General features: G+C 39.7%; 1 protein-coding gene across 6 annotated transcripts in view; it reads left to right on the forward strand.

The window, feature by feature from the left end:
- Nucleotides 1–2531: 2531 nt before the first annotated feature.
- Nucleotides 2532–16514, forward strand: part of LOC106940776 (FERM, RhoGEF and pleckstrin domain-containing protein 1-like) — a 38923-nt gene continuing 24940 nt past the window's right edge. For all 6 annotated transcript variants that reach the window (XM_015023597.1, XM_015023600.1, XM_015023599.1 and 3 more), the window contains exon 1: nt 2532–2763. In XM_015023597.1, coding sequence (XP_014879083.1) covers nt 2590–2763 — 174 coding nt within the window. In that variant the 5' untranslated portion in view covers nt 2532–2589. The remainder of the gene's footprint in view (nt 2764–16514) is intronic.

Below are 16514 nucleotides of genomic sequence, written 5' to 3' on the forward strand. Positions count from 1 at the left end.
TTTGTCACATTTAAGTATTTCAGACTCTCAAACAAATGTTAATATGAGGATATTCTTTAGATTAAAGAATTAAAGGTGCTAAAAAATAAGCAATAAAGAGAGAAAAAAGTGCTTTCTGCCCTGTAACGTATGTATTAAATCATCAGATCTCATGCTTATGTAAAAAAACAACAAATAATGGAGATAAAATACAGACTTGAAAATGAGGTTAAATTCCTGGTGCCTGACATAGATCACTGCCGCTGCTGGCCAACTCTTCCTGATCCACTTTGTTTTCTCATCCTTTGATCTGGTCTGGCTGCAGCTTTCATACAATAAAAACCCTTTGAAATTATTGAGGCCTTTTAAATTGACTCCAAAGTGGATTTTTATGTTGTCGACTAAAAACAATATTATTGTTATTTGAGTTTGCAGATTACTTTTCTGTGTAAAAATACAACTTTTTCTTCTTATTTCTTGCTGTAAGTGGCTGTCGGTCCATCTTCAGCTCCATCATCCTGTTGACAATGTGAATTACATTGAAAACTTTGATGTCAGCCGCCCCGACTGTCTCCCTGTAAATATTTAAAACTCTGTATATAGTTGAAGTCTGACTGTATAAAAAGATAGCAAAGTCATCAATTTAAAAGCAAACACAGTCCGGGACAAATACCTAAATGTTTAGAGACCTGTTCTGTGGTCTGAAGCAAGGAAAACATGATTGACCATCAATATATTTGGAGGATATGAGAACTGTGAAGAATGGGGTGGCAGCATCATCCTGTGGGGGTATTTCTGCTGCAGCAGGAAGCAAAATATTGAAATATTGAAGCCAGAAAGTTGAAATTCAGACACTAATGGGTTTTTGGAAATGGAAAAAGACTGTCCGCATCCAGTCAAACTGGTTACAAAGTGACTTCAGGACAACGAAGCCAATGGGTAGACATAACAAAACTCTGATGTCATTCTTGTGGAAAATTTGTGGACAGAGCTGAAAATGTGTTTGTGAGCAAATCTGACTCAGTTCTGGCAGAAAAAAAAATCAGGTGAGAAGCTCAAGGAAGTAGATCCAAAATGTTTGACCCAAGTGATACTTTATTTGACTTCAGACTTTAATAATATATTAAAATATTCTCCGATTTTTCTGATATTTATGTAGTAGAAATAATTTTAGGAATTTTAACTGACCCAAAACAGAAAATGTTTAAATTAAGGAATTTTTTTATATGCAAATATTTTATATCGTCTGTATTTAGCTGCTAAACTTTGGCTCAAAAAAGAATAAAAATGTACCGTGTCCTCAGATTGTTGGTGCTGGATGGTTGATTGGTTTAAAGATTTAAGAGGTTACTGAACTGAGGCCACCTTCCTCTCCTGGATCTCTTGTTGAGGCAGTGCAGAAGTGAGCAACCCGCCTGCCTGTCTTCTAAGACATTCCTCCACCCTGATGTCACCGGCTGCCTCAGAGAGACGATATTTATTGCCGGCGGTTGAGGTTTATCAAGTGTGGGATGGAGGCAGGGGAGAGATAGACAGAAACCCTCTGGACTGGACCGTATATCTCCAGTCTGGAGGCCTGCATTCAAGTCTGGGCTGGTCTTGAATGGAGGTCTGTGTTTATATCCCACCTGCTGGAATGTTTGAACGTCTGGGAAGGTGTGAGACACGTCTGTCTGCTTTTGCTGTGTTGTGGTTTGTGGCTAATTTCTTCAGAGCTCAGTGAAATGTGTTTTGGTTTAATCATTGTGCAAAGCCAGCTTAAACCTCACTACTTAACCAATTAGTGATAATTTAGGGATGTAATCAATGAGTCGACTTATTATTAATTGTTGACTAATGTTTATTAGACTAAAATTAATTCCATTAGATTTACTAAAAAACGTCCACTTGGAAATGTTGTTGTAATTTGGCCTCCATCCAACAGAGGGCGCTGCTGGTCATCCTTGAGCGTAACCAATGACTTAGAAACAAAGATGGCGGTGGAGTATGCCAGACCTTGAAAGAGAAGCGGTCCATGAGGCGTCTATGCTTATATTATGTCTATGATGTAGTCCGGTTTGGGATGCAAAATGCACCTTAGGCAGTTCTGTTTAAAAACAAGATGGCGGCGGGGCACAGCAGAACAGGAGGGAAAACGGTCCAAACAGAGTCCTGTTTGGGATATAAAATACTTTTTATGGTTTTGTTTTGAAATAGAAACACTTGACAAACTCTCAAAGGTATCTACTTAATAGCGGTCATCCAACTGAGCTGCATGGCGGAGTACCGTCGACTGCTAAACCAAAAATGACAGTTTTGCTACGAAGGCTAAGCTAATATGACAGAAAGGCTGTAGTAACAATTGTGATAAGTTGTAGCAATGTGAGAAAACTAAAATCTCGTGTATTCAGCCAGTAATTTAACACAATTCACATAAAAACATTCAAATATAATGATGTGCTTGAAAAAAATGTAATCAGTAATTTTATGGAAAGAGGTCGGCTATCTTGATGCAATGTAAATCTCGGGTTTTTAATAAATCAGCTATTTGCATCTGAGCAATGCTTCCATCCTCTTTCTCTCTATCAGACGTGAACGTCGGTCCCTGCTGCCGTTTGAAAGCCCATCACCATGTCTGAACTGACCGAGAGGCCCTCCACAGCCGGACAGCGGCTGGGCGCCCCGGAAAGCTTCGGAGTGTCCACCCTGGAGCCCGGCATGCGTCCTCCGGTCCAGCCCCCGGGACGGCAGGTTTCCATACGGGTTCAGATGCTCGATGACACGCAGGAGGTCTTCCAGATATCCGTGAGTGATACTTTTTTTTATGGAATACCTCACTTTGCATCTCAACCACCAACTTTACTGTTTTATGCAACATAAAAAGGCTGAAACTTAAAAATATCTTTACATTCATTAATATGGTAAGTGTGATGTTTATGTTGGACTCTGAATGATACCCCTAAATAAAACCCAGCACATCATATTGGAGTAAACGTCTTGAAGGCAGAGTTGGGTTGTAACTAGTTACATTTACTTGAACACCTTTTTTATTTAAATAATGTACTTTTAGGAGTATTTTTACAACATGGTACGTTTTACTACCACTTTTCAGATTTTAGTTACCAAGATTTTTGAAACCATGCATGACATTTGCTCAGTTCCATGTTATGGACTTCTTTTAGTTGGTTTGTGACGATAAATCTTCAAAACAATGCTTGAAATTTTGATTTTCCTGCCTGTTTCAGACAGAATCCATGACTATGATTTTACAGCTTTAGATCCTGACCTGCAACTCCTTTTGTCTTTTGAATCCTTTCTCTTTTATTTATCTGTTGAGACATTCATGTCCACACCTGAAATGCACATGTTTCCCCTTATTTCCTTCATTTCCTGCTAAACTTGTTGTTTAAAGGCAACTCGCTATGAATGCCCTGCTTACCTTTGAGCCCAGACTAAGATCCCCACTTCCTGGAGATACACAGGAAATTGGAGCAAAGCCCACTTCCTGTTTAAACACACCACACCTACAGACCCTGACTCAGTCAGCTCTCTGTCTACCACCAGCAGGAATTTGATTTAGCCCACCCAGTTCCTCCAAACATGCTCCAGCACCTTTTCTCCGTACCATCTGTCTGCCTTTATGGCTGAGTCACCTCTAAAACTGTCATGTTTGCATTTTGCAGCGTTTGCATGTGTTTTGAATCTAGCTGGAGCATGTAAAACGTCCTTGCACAACAGTTCTGCTCGTATCTCTGCAATTGATCCCACACTGCAGTGTGTCAGTGTGTCGTTTCCTTGAATTTCTGGTTTAACGTCTTGCAGTGAGCCGACACTGAGTGTGTTCCTGCTCCAGGGCTTGCATGCCTTTTGGAAAATCCAGCTGCTGTATTATCAGCACAGATTTGAGGGGATTTTTTTGTTGTTCTTATTTGTGATGTTAATGAGGAGAGAATCCGCTGGCTTGTTGAGCTGCCGGTCTGGGAAGCCATAATTGGCTTTTAGCGAAAATGCCAAGAATGCGATGCGGCTGCTGCCTGAGGACGTGTCTGTGGATGAGAGGACAGTTAGGCAGGAATTTGGTCTGCATCTTTTTTTGAATGCAGTTTTAAATCCTAAATATATGCCTTCGCTTGTTAGGTTAAAACAAGAAGCTTGTGGTGCTCTGCAGAGCAGCGGCTGTCCAGCAGAGAGGAATCCTGATCATTCTCCAGTCCCCAACTTAATCCACTCATACTTTTTGATAAATTACAACCAGAACACACAGGTTTAGGAGATGGATCAGTGGCTCTTTTGAAGAGAATTTCAGATTTTTAGAAAACCCTGATCCCATGGAATCATTTTAATGCCTCTAAAGCATTTAATAGTTTGAATTTTTTGTAGTTTTTACCCATTTTGTCCTGGTTTCTTAGGCGAACAGTACAGTGGGTCTGACTGCTGTAAAGAGTCACAGTAAATGTTCACTTTCAACACCTTACAAACATTTCAAAATGGCTAACTCTAAGTCTTTTTCACTTGGTAAAGTTATAAGATTGTCGTCTGCTTTAGACGATGTCCAATGCTAAGCTAACGACTAAAACTTGGTCATTAGTTTAAGTGAATGTTTCAGTCTGACAGAACACATTAACTAATAACTTAGCACTCTAAAGCAAACATCCAGTAGCATTTCACGCTATAGATAATCAAATTAACACTGTAAACTGTTCCTGCATTGGTGGACTGACTTGACTCCTGGTCTAACTGAAAAGCCGCTCAGGAAGGAAGAAGCCGTTACTCCAAAAGCAACTTAAATAGCCAGACTACAGCTAAATGTTATCAAATACTAAGAAAATTCATGCAAACTACTTGTTTTTTCACATTTGGGAAGCAAAAGAGGTATTTGGTAATCCAAACTGACCTGAAAGGTTTAGTGATGTGAATTTAAACACCTGGTTTAAGCTTGGTGGTTGTTTCTCTGCAGTGGCACCAGGAACCACAGGAAGCCTCAGCTCAAAGGGATCCCACCTCATAAATGACGGCTGTTTTTGGTACTTAATGAATTTGGTGAAATAAAGTCTCCATTGTGTTTTCGGCTTGTTTCACCTAATCTGTCTTTTCCTGCTGCGGCGCCTTGCGGTGTGTTTTGCGCAGTAGGTGAATTCTCATGTGTGAATCAGGAGATAAGCCTCCAGCGTTGGCTTTCAACGGGCATTTTTCTCCTCAGAGTTGGAGCTCATTAACCAGCCGGTTATCTCTGGACCTCAGCAGGGCGCCGCACAGCAGCAGCAATCCATTTTGGACCACTTTTACTTTCATCACCATCAGTTAGTGTGTGTCTGAGGGTGTGAATGCTTCATCGTGGGTTCAGAACGGATGATTTGTTTGATATTCTGTTGTTTACGTTCACCTCTCCGCCCATGAAAACCGTTCAGAGATTTGCTCTCATCGTTGTTCTGGTTTCATTTGTTTATTCAAACGTTTCCTGTCTCTCTTTGTTCTCTGTGACCTTCCTTTCTCTCTTCCTCTTTGTTGTCGTCGTTTTTTCTCCCATTGTGATTATTTTGTCCTGTGATTTTCCTTCTTTCTCTCCATTGCATCCTTATTTCCTTCCTTTCATCCCGTTTGTTCCTTTGTCCTTTTCTTCCTTTCATTTTTTTCTTACTTTTTCCCCTCCTTTTTATCCTCCTTTCATTTTTCTCCTGATTGTTCCTTCTTTTTTGTCTAATTTTTTTCATATCTTCCTGAATCCCCTTATTACTTCCTTTCCTCCTTCCTGATGTCCTCTGTTCTGTCTTTTTCATTCATCACTTTTTTCCTTCCTTCCTTTGTTTGTTCCACCCTTCTTTCTTTACTTTCCTTCCCTATTTCCTTCTTTGTCTCTTCATTCATTCTTTTCTTTCCTATTTTCTCTAATTTTTATTACCTTATTTTCTTCATTTTTGTCCGTCCATCGTTTCCTTCCTTGTTCCCTTTTCTTTAATTCCCTTCATCTCTCCATTTCCATCTATCCTTCCCTTCTTCCTTTCCTTTTATCCCCACTTCCTCTGTTTCCTTCATCATATCCTTGTCTTTGCAGTTTCCATATGTAAATCCTGCCCATCATATAAATATTTTCAACAAATTTACATTTCTTTCGTATATTAATTTCTTAAAATGAACTCTGGAATATTTCCACTGCTGCTTGCTCGTATTAAACCTGATTTCTTTAATGAATATTGAATAATTGAAGGTGCAGTTAAACATTTTAGCTCCATATTAAGACGTCAGCACATGCAGACGCAGCCTGTGGCTCCATTATTAATGAAAAATGGAGGCAGCGATCACTCCCACCTGCTAAATAATTAAGTCCAGATAGGAGTTGCTCTTTGTGCTCACATCCACCTCAGTCAGATTGTTTCCACTATAAACACTGTTGCTCTTCATGCTGCCACTAATGGAAACTATGAAAGCAGGTGTTAGCAGCTCGCATGATGGGTTGTACACTGTGACTGCTAACAGGCTGCAGCTGAAGCAGGGCGGCTAATTAAGAATCAGTTTTAGCCATTTGCTCTGCGTTGCATCCGGTTCTGTGCAACGCAGCATGAATGAAAACCATTCAGACTGTAACTCTGCTGTTTTTATCCCTTCTTTGGTTGCCTGCTGCACTTCTATTTTTACTTTTCTGCGTGTTTTAATCAAGCATCTCCGTTAAAAATCAACAGATTGTGCGTTCATATTCCTCCTTGGACTTGTGCTGACTAACATCAAATCCTCCTGATTCCCTGGAGATCAGTTGAGCTGCTTTAAGCCCCCGTTCACCTCCCCTCACTAGGAAATCCCATTTACCCACATGTCGCCTTGCAGGCTTCAAACCAGCACATATGGAGCCACGTTCCCTCTCTACACCACCTGGCCTTTTGTTTTCTTCTGATAAACATGATTTTATTTTATTTTTTTACTCGTTTCATCTCTTCCTTTTTTCCTGTTTTGTCCTCCATGTTGACTTGACCCTAATCCCTGTAAGATCATCCAATATCTGCTGTCTGTGATTGACTTTCTCAGTGGATATCAGAGGCTTTAAAGGCACACCATCTGACAGCAGGAGTGAGATGAAGAGGAGTGGCTTTAGGTGTGTGATAGAGGTGTGTGTGTTGGGGGAGGGCTACAAGGATTAGGATGACAGATCTGCTCCATGGACATCATTTGATAACCTAGCGACACTCTGGGGTTATGATAAATAACAGACAAGTCCCCTGACATGTCTCACCGCAGCAAGGCGCACACGAACACACACGCCGCTGACATTTGAAATTGATGGGCCTTTGTGCTGCCTGCTGTCTGGGGACCGAATGCAGAGGCTAAAAATGAAGGGAGCAGGGAGCTACAACGCTGCCTTATGGTCCCATTGGACAGAGGCAGCAGTAAACATTAATCGTTTTTATTGTAATCGGTCTAAATGCTGAAATCTTTGTTTTATTGCAAAGGACACTAAAGTGCCCACATAGTTAGGCTCCTTGTAAAGGTTCTCCTTGTTGTTTAGGTTCTGAAAATTAGGCCTGAAACGATGAATCATGGTGAATCAATTATTGAAAAATTGATTAAAAATTTAGTAATTTTATAGAGACTCACAAAAGTCAATTTTAGGGCCAATTAAGTCAAAACTATACAAAAAAAATCCTGTTTTGTTGGCACGTTTTGTTATTCAATCATTAATTGGTTAATCCAAAAAATTTGCGGTAAACTGTATTTATGTTAAGTCGAGGAGGACTTAACATAAATACAGTGTTTAGAAGTGAAAACAAATATGAATTTACAAAATAATTTATCAGTATTATTATAAATTCACAGTAATGAGAAGAAAACTGTCCCATATACCGAAGGAGTGGACAGTATAAAGATGCTGACAGTCATTACAAAGACAAAAAACAAACAAGTTTTAAACTCTTCATATTATTTTTCTTAGAACATAAACGCCTATTATGTCTTAAGTGCTAAACATATTTGATCAATATTCAAAATAATAAGTACAAAATGAAAAGTCTACTTTGACATTATGTAGTGTCTTGTGTATGTTTAGCATTATTAGCTACTAGCAACGAGTAATTTGTATGTTCTCAGTTTATTACAACAAAGCTTCATTAATCAGGCCTTTTAAAATGTTGGTAGTCTAACATTAACATGCTAACTCTGAATTAATGACAGCTACATTAGCTTGCTAGCTACAAACACTAGCAGCTTGTATTATAGTTTGTTTTTTATTGTTGGGAGACAGAAATGGTGTAAAAACACAGGCCAGTTTTTATTTTCATTTATTCTGAGTGACTGTGTGTCATTATGTAACGGCTGGTCTTGGGTTTCTCATTCCTGTGGGTAAAAAATGCATTTTAAAATTGTTTTTATGTTTAAGGGAATAAGTTACCTTGCATTTCATATCTTTGCTAAATCCAGACTTTAAAAATCTTCTCGCTCTGTTTTTTTTTTTTTAATCTCTGAGATCAAAGAGACACAGATGATGCTTCCCTCTTGGTTGGAAAAAAGAAATGGCAGATTACTGCTGGAAAGTGAAAAGTTGTCCCCGATGGACAGAGATGATTGCTGAGATTGTTTGTAAATGGGAGCAGAAACCAAATGAATAGAGGCCCAGTGGAGGACAGAAAGGAGACGTGGTGCTGAGCCCTTTGTGGTGGAAAAAGAGACACACATCCGACTCCCACAGAAGCCAGTGAATGAGCAAACACTGGCTGCTCCGCTTGGCTGCAGTCCTTTTTTTTTTTCCTGCACTGCAGTGAATTTGGGCCTCGCTGAAGAAGTTCATCAGCAATCACTGTGCTCTTCTCACACAAAACCGCCAAACCAATTTTGTCGTTATTGTGCATTACAAATGTTGTTTTAGTGCAGCTTTCTGCAGCTGTAGAGGTGGACTTGTGGTGGAGTTTTCACTGTGGTTTTATCTGTTTGGTAGAAACCTTGAAATGAGCGCCAGGCGAACTGGGGACGATGCCAAACTCATTTGTGAAATTCTGGCTGAGGTCGTCTTCTCCTCTAAATGTCTCCCGACAGACAGAGCTCCGTCTTATTAGTCACTGCTGCTGTAAATCTTCATTTTGACGATGGAGGGGCGGCGGGGGGAGCATTCAGGCTCCGTCAGGGTTTTCCCCGCCTTCCAGAAAATTAAAACAAAACAAAAGGAATGCTGAGTATAAGTCTTGGAGCAATTGCGAACCGTTTCCACATGGATGACATTGAAATTAATTGGAAACTTCAAACGCTTTCTAAATACTATAAAGGCTCTGCAATCACGCCAGTCTTCAAGTCGGGACTTTTTAAAGTTAAAGAGCTGCACAAGATCAAAAAGGCTCAAAATGATTCAGTTTTATCTGCGTTTGAGGATCTTTCCACCTCCGCCAATTATATGACAGATTATGCAGAACGTGAATGCATGACTTGAAATATAATGTCCAATCAGTGCAACTTGGATCGGATTGCATGCACTAAAACTGCAATCATTCTGGCGTATTGTTCTGTTCTCAGTGTTCATCTCTGTGCTTGCTGCCTCCTCGTCTCCTCCGGGACGTTTTCCAGAAGACTTTGTGTTTTTCTGCAGCCCTGCTGAGTCGATCCTCTGAGAAACTGGCGTTGGAATGCAGCTCTGACTGAGATGTTTAGGAGGGAAAAGTAGATTCAGCTTTCAGCCATCTTTGTCTTCTCTGGGGTTTTTTTTTCCTCTGATTAAAAACTTTTTTTTGTCATTCTCGTTCCAATCCGCAGCATGAAGCTGGATAGGAATTCCTTCAGTTTAGAGCTGAAATGATTAATCATCATGAATCGATTATTGGCATAATCGTCAGCTAATTTAGTAATTGATTAACTGGAGTGCATAGAGTAAAAAACAAACTCATCAGAGCAGCAATTAGGCCAAAAGTGTAAAGATATACACATACATTTTGAATTTATGATTAAAAAACAATTTGTTTGTAAATACGTTCTAGTCAAAGCAGTTTTAGCTTCTCCTGGTTCAAATTCCTTAAAAATAAAAAATATATAAATCTCCTTTTGCTGTGTAATTATTAATTGTTTTAATTGTTTAATCAATAAATGATCAGATCAGCTCTGCTGTTTTTATGTCAAGTCAAGCAGAAGAGTCTGAGCGTTTCACATGTTGATGTTTTTATTTTTTTTAGCTGCAGATGCATCCTTTGCACACATTCAAGAAAGTAAATATTACATTTTAGGCAATAAAGTGTTTATTTTCTCTAAAACAGTAATTGTTTGCATATTGTATTGCTAATACTGTATAAAAACGGTTTAAGTTCTTCAATGTAAAATCTGCACAATGTGCCTTTTTTTTATCAGATTAATAGTCATATAGTAATCGATCACTAAAATAATCATTAGTACAGCTTTACTCCAGTTACAGAATCTCATTTTAATTTGAAAATCTGACATTTCTACATCCTAACGTTTCCTCTGCTAATCAGCTGCAGCTGCGAAACCAGAACCTCCTGCTGTGACTCAGATTTGCAGATCTTTGTAAGCTTTTGCTTCATTCATTGTTTTTTTAAATTGTGCTCACAATCTCTTACTACACTAAAAAAAATCAAGCGGACATTCGAGATGAAGCTTTAGAAACGGCTGCAGGTTGTTATTTCCATCCCAGAAGGAAACCCGGAGGCCGTTTCTGTGCCAGATTTTTCCACAAGGCGTAGTTCAGACACACCCACCATCAAACTACACAAGATGCTAATTACCTTTTTATGCTTTGGAGCTGTGCATGTATTCCCCTCTGCTGCTCGGTTTAATAGTCTACCAGGGGCGCGCTGCAGACCGTAGCATCCACACACACACACACACACACACGCACACGCACACGCACACACACACGCACACACATCGCCGTCGTTGCTGCAGCCCCCCATCAGCAGGTTTGTGAACTTAATTTCCAAGAAGTGGCAGGTATTTGCCAACATGCTGCTTTTTTTTTCTCTTAGATGTGTTTGTGCGACTCCCTTTGTTGAGTTAAGCTGTTTAGCATAATGTGATGTGTGTGAGGATGTGATTGGTGGAGGAATAAAGAAACCGTCTCCCTGCTGTCCTGTTGTTCTTTTATGGGAAACTGTACAGTTTACACCAAGCTGTAGTCTTAGTAAGCAGCTTTTTATATGCAGGTATTTCTCACAAACACCTTTTCACTCCAAATATTGAGTTTGTTGTTCTTAAACCACTTTGAAACTAATTTTGTGGTTTGGTTCGGATCGTTATGGTCAAACAATTTAACTCCAGTTTCATTTGGTTTTCTCTCTCATCTGTCGAACTTGGTGTTTATTCCCTCCAAACTTGAACTTCTTCATAACTTTACACCACTTTCTAAATGTTTAAAAGTCATTCATATCTCATCTGGCTCTTACGGACCATTTATCCGCAATGTTTGTTTTGAAACGGTTGCACAGACAGAACCAGGAAGTAAACATCTGAAAAGTAAAAACCTGTGAATGATTTGTTGGTAGGAAATACGGGTGTTGATGACGGTTTGTTATTCTGTTTACACCAACCAGTGGCAGGAAGGAGAACCATGTGTCCTCCTTCCTTCTTTCATTCATACCTGCATTTTTCTTTCCTCTCTCTTGTCCTTCATTGCTACCTTGTGTCCTTTATTCTATATGTCCTCTTTCCTACCTTCCTAATTTGCTACCTCCAGTCTCAGTGCCCTTCATAGTGTCCTACTTCCATTCTTTCCTTCAATGTCTTTCATTCAGGGTTCCTTCCTTCCTTCCTTCCTTCCTCTTTTGTTTGTTTGTTCTGTTCTCCTTCTTTCTTTCCTTCTGCTCTTTCCTGCTAGCCACTTCCTTCCATCCATATGGGTTTTTTCATTTCTTTCTTTCTTCTTTCCTCGCTTTCTTCCGGGCTTCGTTCCTTCCTTTATTTTTATCTGTGTTTGCTTCCTTTTCTTATTTCCTTACTTCCTTTTTATCTGGGCTTACTTCCTCCTTTCCTTCCTTCCTTCCATACATACGCACGCACGCCCTTCTTTCCTTTTTTAGTTTCTTCCTCCCTCCTACATTTAAATTCTCTCCACTATGAATATTTTCATAAATATTATGGTCAACCGTACCGTTGTGGGTTTAAATCTGAGGCTGGAGCCCACTGAACTCTGGGAAATTGAGTCTGGGATAATCTGACCTCTTGAACCCTGCTAGTCTTCTTCTGCATGTTTGTAACCTGAGCTGAGCTTCCTGTGTTGATGCTTCAGGTCTGCTGACGCAGTTCAGCAGCAGGAAGCAGCAGGACGCAGCAGGACGCAGCATGTTCTGTGGTATGAAGTTTCATGATGAAGCTGACCATGAAGGGAACAAAACACAAACATCACCAGCCTCAGCTTCTCAGGACCTCTGCTCATTTCTCCTCACATTTCCTCCTCTTTTTGTTCCAGTTGTTCAAACTGGATGACATTACAGACTAAAGGAAACTTGGGTGCTTTTCTAAATATTTCCTGCTGTGAAAGAAACAGTGAATGAAGAATATTTGGAAACTTTCTACAAGCAGGATTCTCCATATCTTATTGCCCTGCAGAGTGAGAACCGCCTAGTGTTTGAGTCCTACAGCCAATCAGATGGTTCTTTATATTATTATTGTTGCACCACTGATTGTTGTAGTGATGTTGCTCTATAATGTGGAGACCTGCTGCTTTCCAGTTTATTCCCTCGGTTTCCCCACAAACCGAGGGAAACTTTTTGTAGGAAACTTTTCCAGGTTTCCCACAAAACCTGGAAAAGTTCAGAATCTGATTTATTTCCTGATGTGGATAAAGATGGGAAAATTGAATGTTTTGGTTGTTTTACTTCATTCTGCATCCATCCGTCCATCCATCTTTTTTCCGGTCCATCCGTCCATCCATGTCATATTTAATTCTTTCCCTCAGTAGAAATATTAACTTCCTAGTAACCATTTATTTTCATACTGCTGTATGTATTTTTATAAAGCTGTAAAGCGATATCCTTTAAGAGCAGAGATGAGATCAAAGGCAGAAACTAAAGTAAGTTGAATAAGTGAATGTTGTGTTAGCTGCTGGGCCCGGTGGGGCCTCATGTGGGGAGGATAGTAGAAAAACAGTAAGTGATTCACTCTGACATGCCTCTCTCCAGCTTGGCGAGGCGCTGACTGGATCACATGAGAAGTTCTGGGTTAAAGGGAGAGGAAGTGTATCTGTCAGCGTTGGAGCTGGCAGCTGATTCTGCAGAGAGTCGGCCACGCTGACAGCTTCCTGGCATGTTTCTTTCATGGTTAGAGGCCGTGAATGAAGCCGCGACAGAATGACTCAGGAGGAAGTGAAGGGGGCACACAAGCAAACTCTCATTAATCCAACTTACTAAGCAGTTTGTGTCCATTACGGACTCTGATATACTCCGCCGTCTGATTTGCTGTGAGAATCAGGCCTGAGTCATGTTGTGGAAGGTAAACGGAGAGAAACGACGTTTGCAGCTATTTTGAGCCGAGTTATTTGTTATGCAGAAGGACAGCTGCTCATTAAGGCTCTTGTCTCGACTTTATAATTATCTGAGAAGAGGCGAGTTCGGCCCATAAACCCAGCTCTGGGAGCTGGACACGGCCCCCACATGTCAGCTGTTTTATCCAGACTCTGCTTCTGTGTATGCAGGCACGTTGGCCTCTACCTGGAATATTTTACCGCAAACAAATCCAGGAAGAAGAAGAAGAAGAAAAAAAAACACTTTATCTGAGTCTTGCACAGTAAAAATGTGATTAGAAGTGTGTGTGTGCGTGTGTGTGTCTGTGAGGTTTTGGCTGGGTAAGAAGGCCTCATTGATAGAAGCTGCTGAAAGGACTGATTGTGATTCAAAGTGAAAGGACCTCAGTCTGTGCTCAGCAGGGACCAATCTGCTCTCCGTCTGCTGAGCGGATCCAGCAAACAGATAAAATCGCTTGTATTTGTCAACCTTAAAATAACCCACACTAAAAATTTATAGCAGTTAATTTCTGCTTTGTTTTAACCTCTTGAAGATCCTCATTTTTCTGAAAAAGCTGCCAAGAGAGGGTCATGGGAAAAGGCTGAACAGTTGCCTGTTGAGTTTATTCTTCATTTATTGTCATATAAATGCAGCTCAATGATTTTTCCCATTGAAAATACCAGAGGTTGAGTCACCAGAACCTCCCACTTTTCTTTTATAGCTTTGACCTTTCTGATACCAGTTTTTGCCCAGTTTCTTTTTAACAACTATAATATGAAATTATATAAAAACAACACAAAAAATATATTTTATTGCCTTCCTGCTCGGAGTTTGGAGCTCATTATTTGTTTGTTTACCATCGCATTATTATTTGTTAGCAGAAGGTTGTTGCATGGCATCATTTAGCTGTTAGCATGGCTAGCATCTCTAAAGCAGCGGTCTCAGTGTGTATTCTTTAAAAAAAATTAAATTCTCTCCCAATCTATTTTGTTTTATGATGGAAAAAGGTTGAACATTTAGCAGAAGGTAAGAGAAAAATCAGGAAAGAAGGATTCTCCTGTTTTGAGACAAAACAGTTTACAATTTAAACTAGCCGTAGCATGTTATATTAGCAATTGTTGTGGCTAACTTCACTAAATAAACAATGTATCTGCATATGTTGTGAATGTAACTCTCCCAAAAAGCTCAAAAAGATGAAACCGCGGAGCTTCGTTAGCCTTCCTGTTATCTGCTGGAAGTCTTGCTTTTGCTCCACAACAACTTGAATGAACCACAAAGATGTTGAAGAAAACATGGATTCCTTTCAAATAGCTTTTTATTCCACTAACTTCAGTTTTTAAACTACTCATTAATACTGAATGTAGCTAATTTTGAGTCTTCTTTACTTTGTACCAGCTTCCACACTGAAGTGAATTGGTTTTCCAACTTATTGTTGAAACCTAATTATTCGTTAACCACATTACAAGTTAATTTTTACTACCATAAAGCTTTTTTTCCATTTAGCAGACCAATCGGAGCAGACTGAATTCTCTTAAAGAGACAGGAACCTAATTAAGAGCGTTTTAAATGTGAAGACTTTAATTTCTTCATTGAAGAGATTAACAGAGATGCTACCCTGCAAAATGAAATAAAATCTACAGACTGTGGTCAAGATTCCTACAATTCAGTCATGGTTGGCTTTTTGCATGTTCTTTAAACCCAAAGTCTGTACATTCAAGAGAAAACAAAAGGTCAGACTGATCCAAATTAAGCCCATATTTCAGGGTTTCATGTAGCAGAAAGAGAGGGTTTTGTTCTTCTCTCCACTTCTCTCTTTCAGTTCCCACATGTGAAACTGCAGGGCGAACGGGTGAAAGCATGCAGCGTGATGGTAAACAAAACAATTTGTTTTGTCAGCAAACGTTGGAATTTGGTGTTGCTAAATATGCCCAAAACTTAGGCTGTCATGAAGCGGGCTAAATGCTGGCTCTCGCTAGCCACATCTGAAGAGTTCAAACTTTACTTTCACCGCTGTCTCGGCCAAGTTTGGTCCAGTTCCTGCCAGCTACTGTCTGTTGTTTGCAGCAGAGCTGTTTGGGATTCTGCTTTCCTCACTTCTCAGCACTTCAGCTCTCACCTTTTTTGTTGTTTTTTTTTTATTTTTTTATTTTCCCCTCACAGACTGTTCAGATTAGATCCAGTTTTTTCTTATGACTACCAGCTCGCTGTGTGGACAGAAAACTTAACGACAAACAGGTTTGCTGCAGCCTTTCAGATGAGCCGCTGCCAGCCGAAGGAAGAAAACTGAATGTGTTGACATTTTCTGGCAGCTGGAAGATAAAACCCACCAGGTTCATGAAACCTGTGTTGGTATAACTGGATTTGAGTTTCTGGCCTATTTTCCCACATGCATTCCAGCGTGTAATGTTACTTGAGTGTGGTAATGGATCTATTTCTCGTTTTCTGTCTTTAGTTACTGAAGAAAGGTTAGCTGTAAGTGGAGGAAATGGCCTATTCTCCAAGCTAAAGGGTGTCTTAACATGAAGCTCTCACCTTTTGCAGATGATGCAGTTCTTTTACTGTGGGTCATCTGCCTGCTTAACCTCAGTGACGGTGATGAATTGGAGATCAAGAAGATAAGAAATCGGGTTAATGATATTCAATAATAATCTGACTTTTTATTAACACAGGAGCTCAGTGTTTTTGTCCTAAATTTGATCAAAATCTAAACTAATCCCAGCACTCGCCTCATTTATCATGGAAATGAACTCAAAATCAACAAATCAGGTCTTTTTTTTTGTGCTTGTGCATAACGGAGTTCATTCAAAATTTTCCTGAAAAATGGTGACGCCAACTCCCACCTGCAGGTGGCAGTACGTTTTACTTCTACACTTATTTGCGAGTAATAAAAAGTCAAATTTATTATCAGACCTAAGCACAAATATTGCAACATTTCTTGCAAATATTTCTAAATTAGCACCAGAAAAGTTTTGATTTTTATTGCAAAGAATCACAAAATGTTTTTTTGAGAAATTCTGGAGGGATTGATGGATGTGAAAAGATGTTCAATATTATTTAATTTTAAGAAGAACTTATCAAATGCAGAGACAGTTCTAAACTTTTATTTATCGGGTTTATTGATGCATTATGGCACAAGCGGCC

Source organism: Poecilia latipinna, unplaced genomic scaffold (assembly GCF_001443285.1).
Source record: "Poecilia latipinna isolate Pla-1442-1.1 unplaced genomic scaffold, P_latipinna-1.0 Scaffold3357, whole genome shotgun sequence".
Lineage (NCBI taxonomy): Eukaryota > Metazoa > Chordata > Actinopteri > Cyprinodontiformes > Poeciliidae > Poecilia > Poecilia latipinna.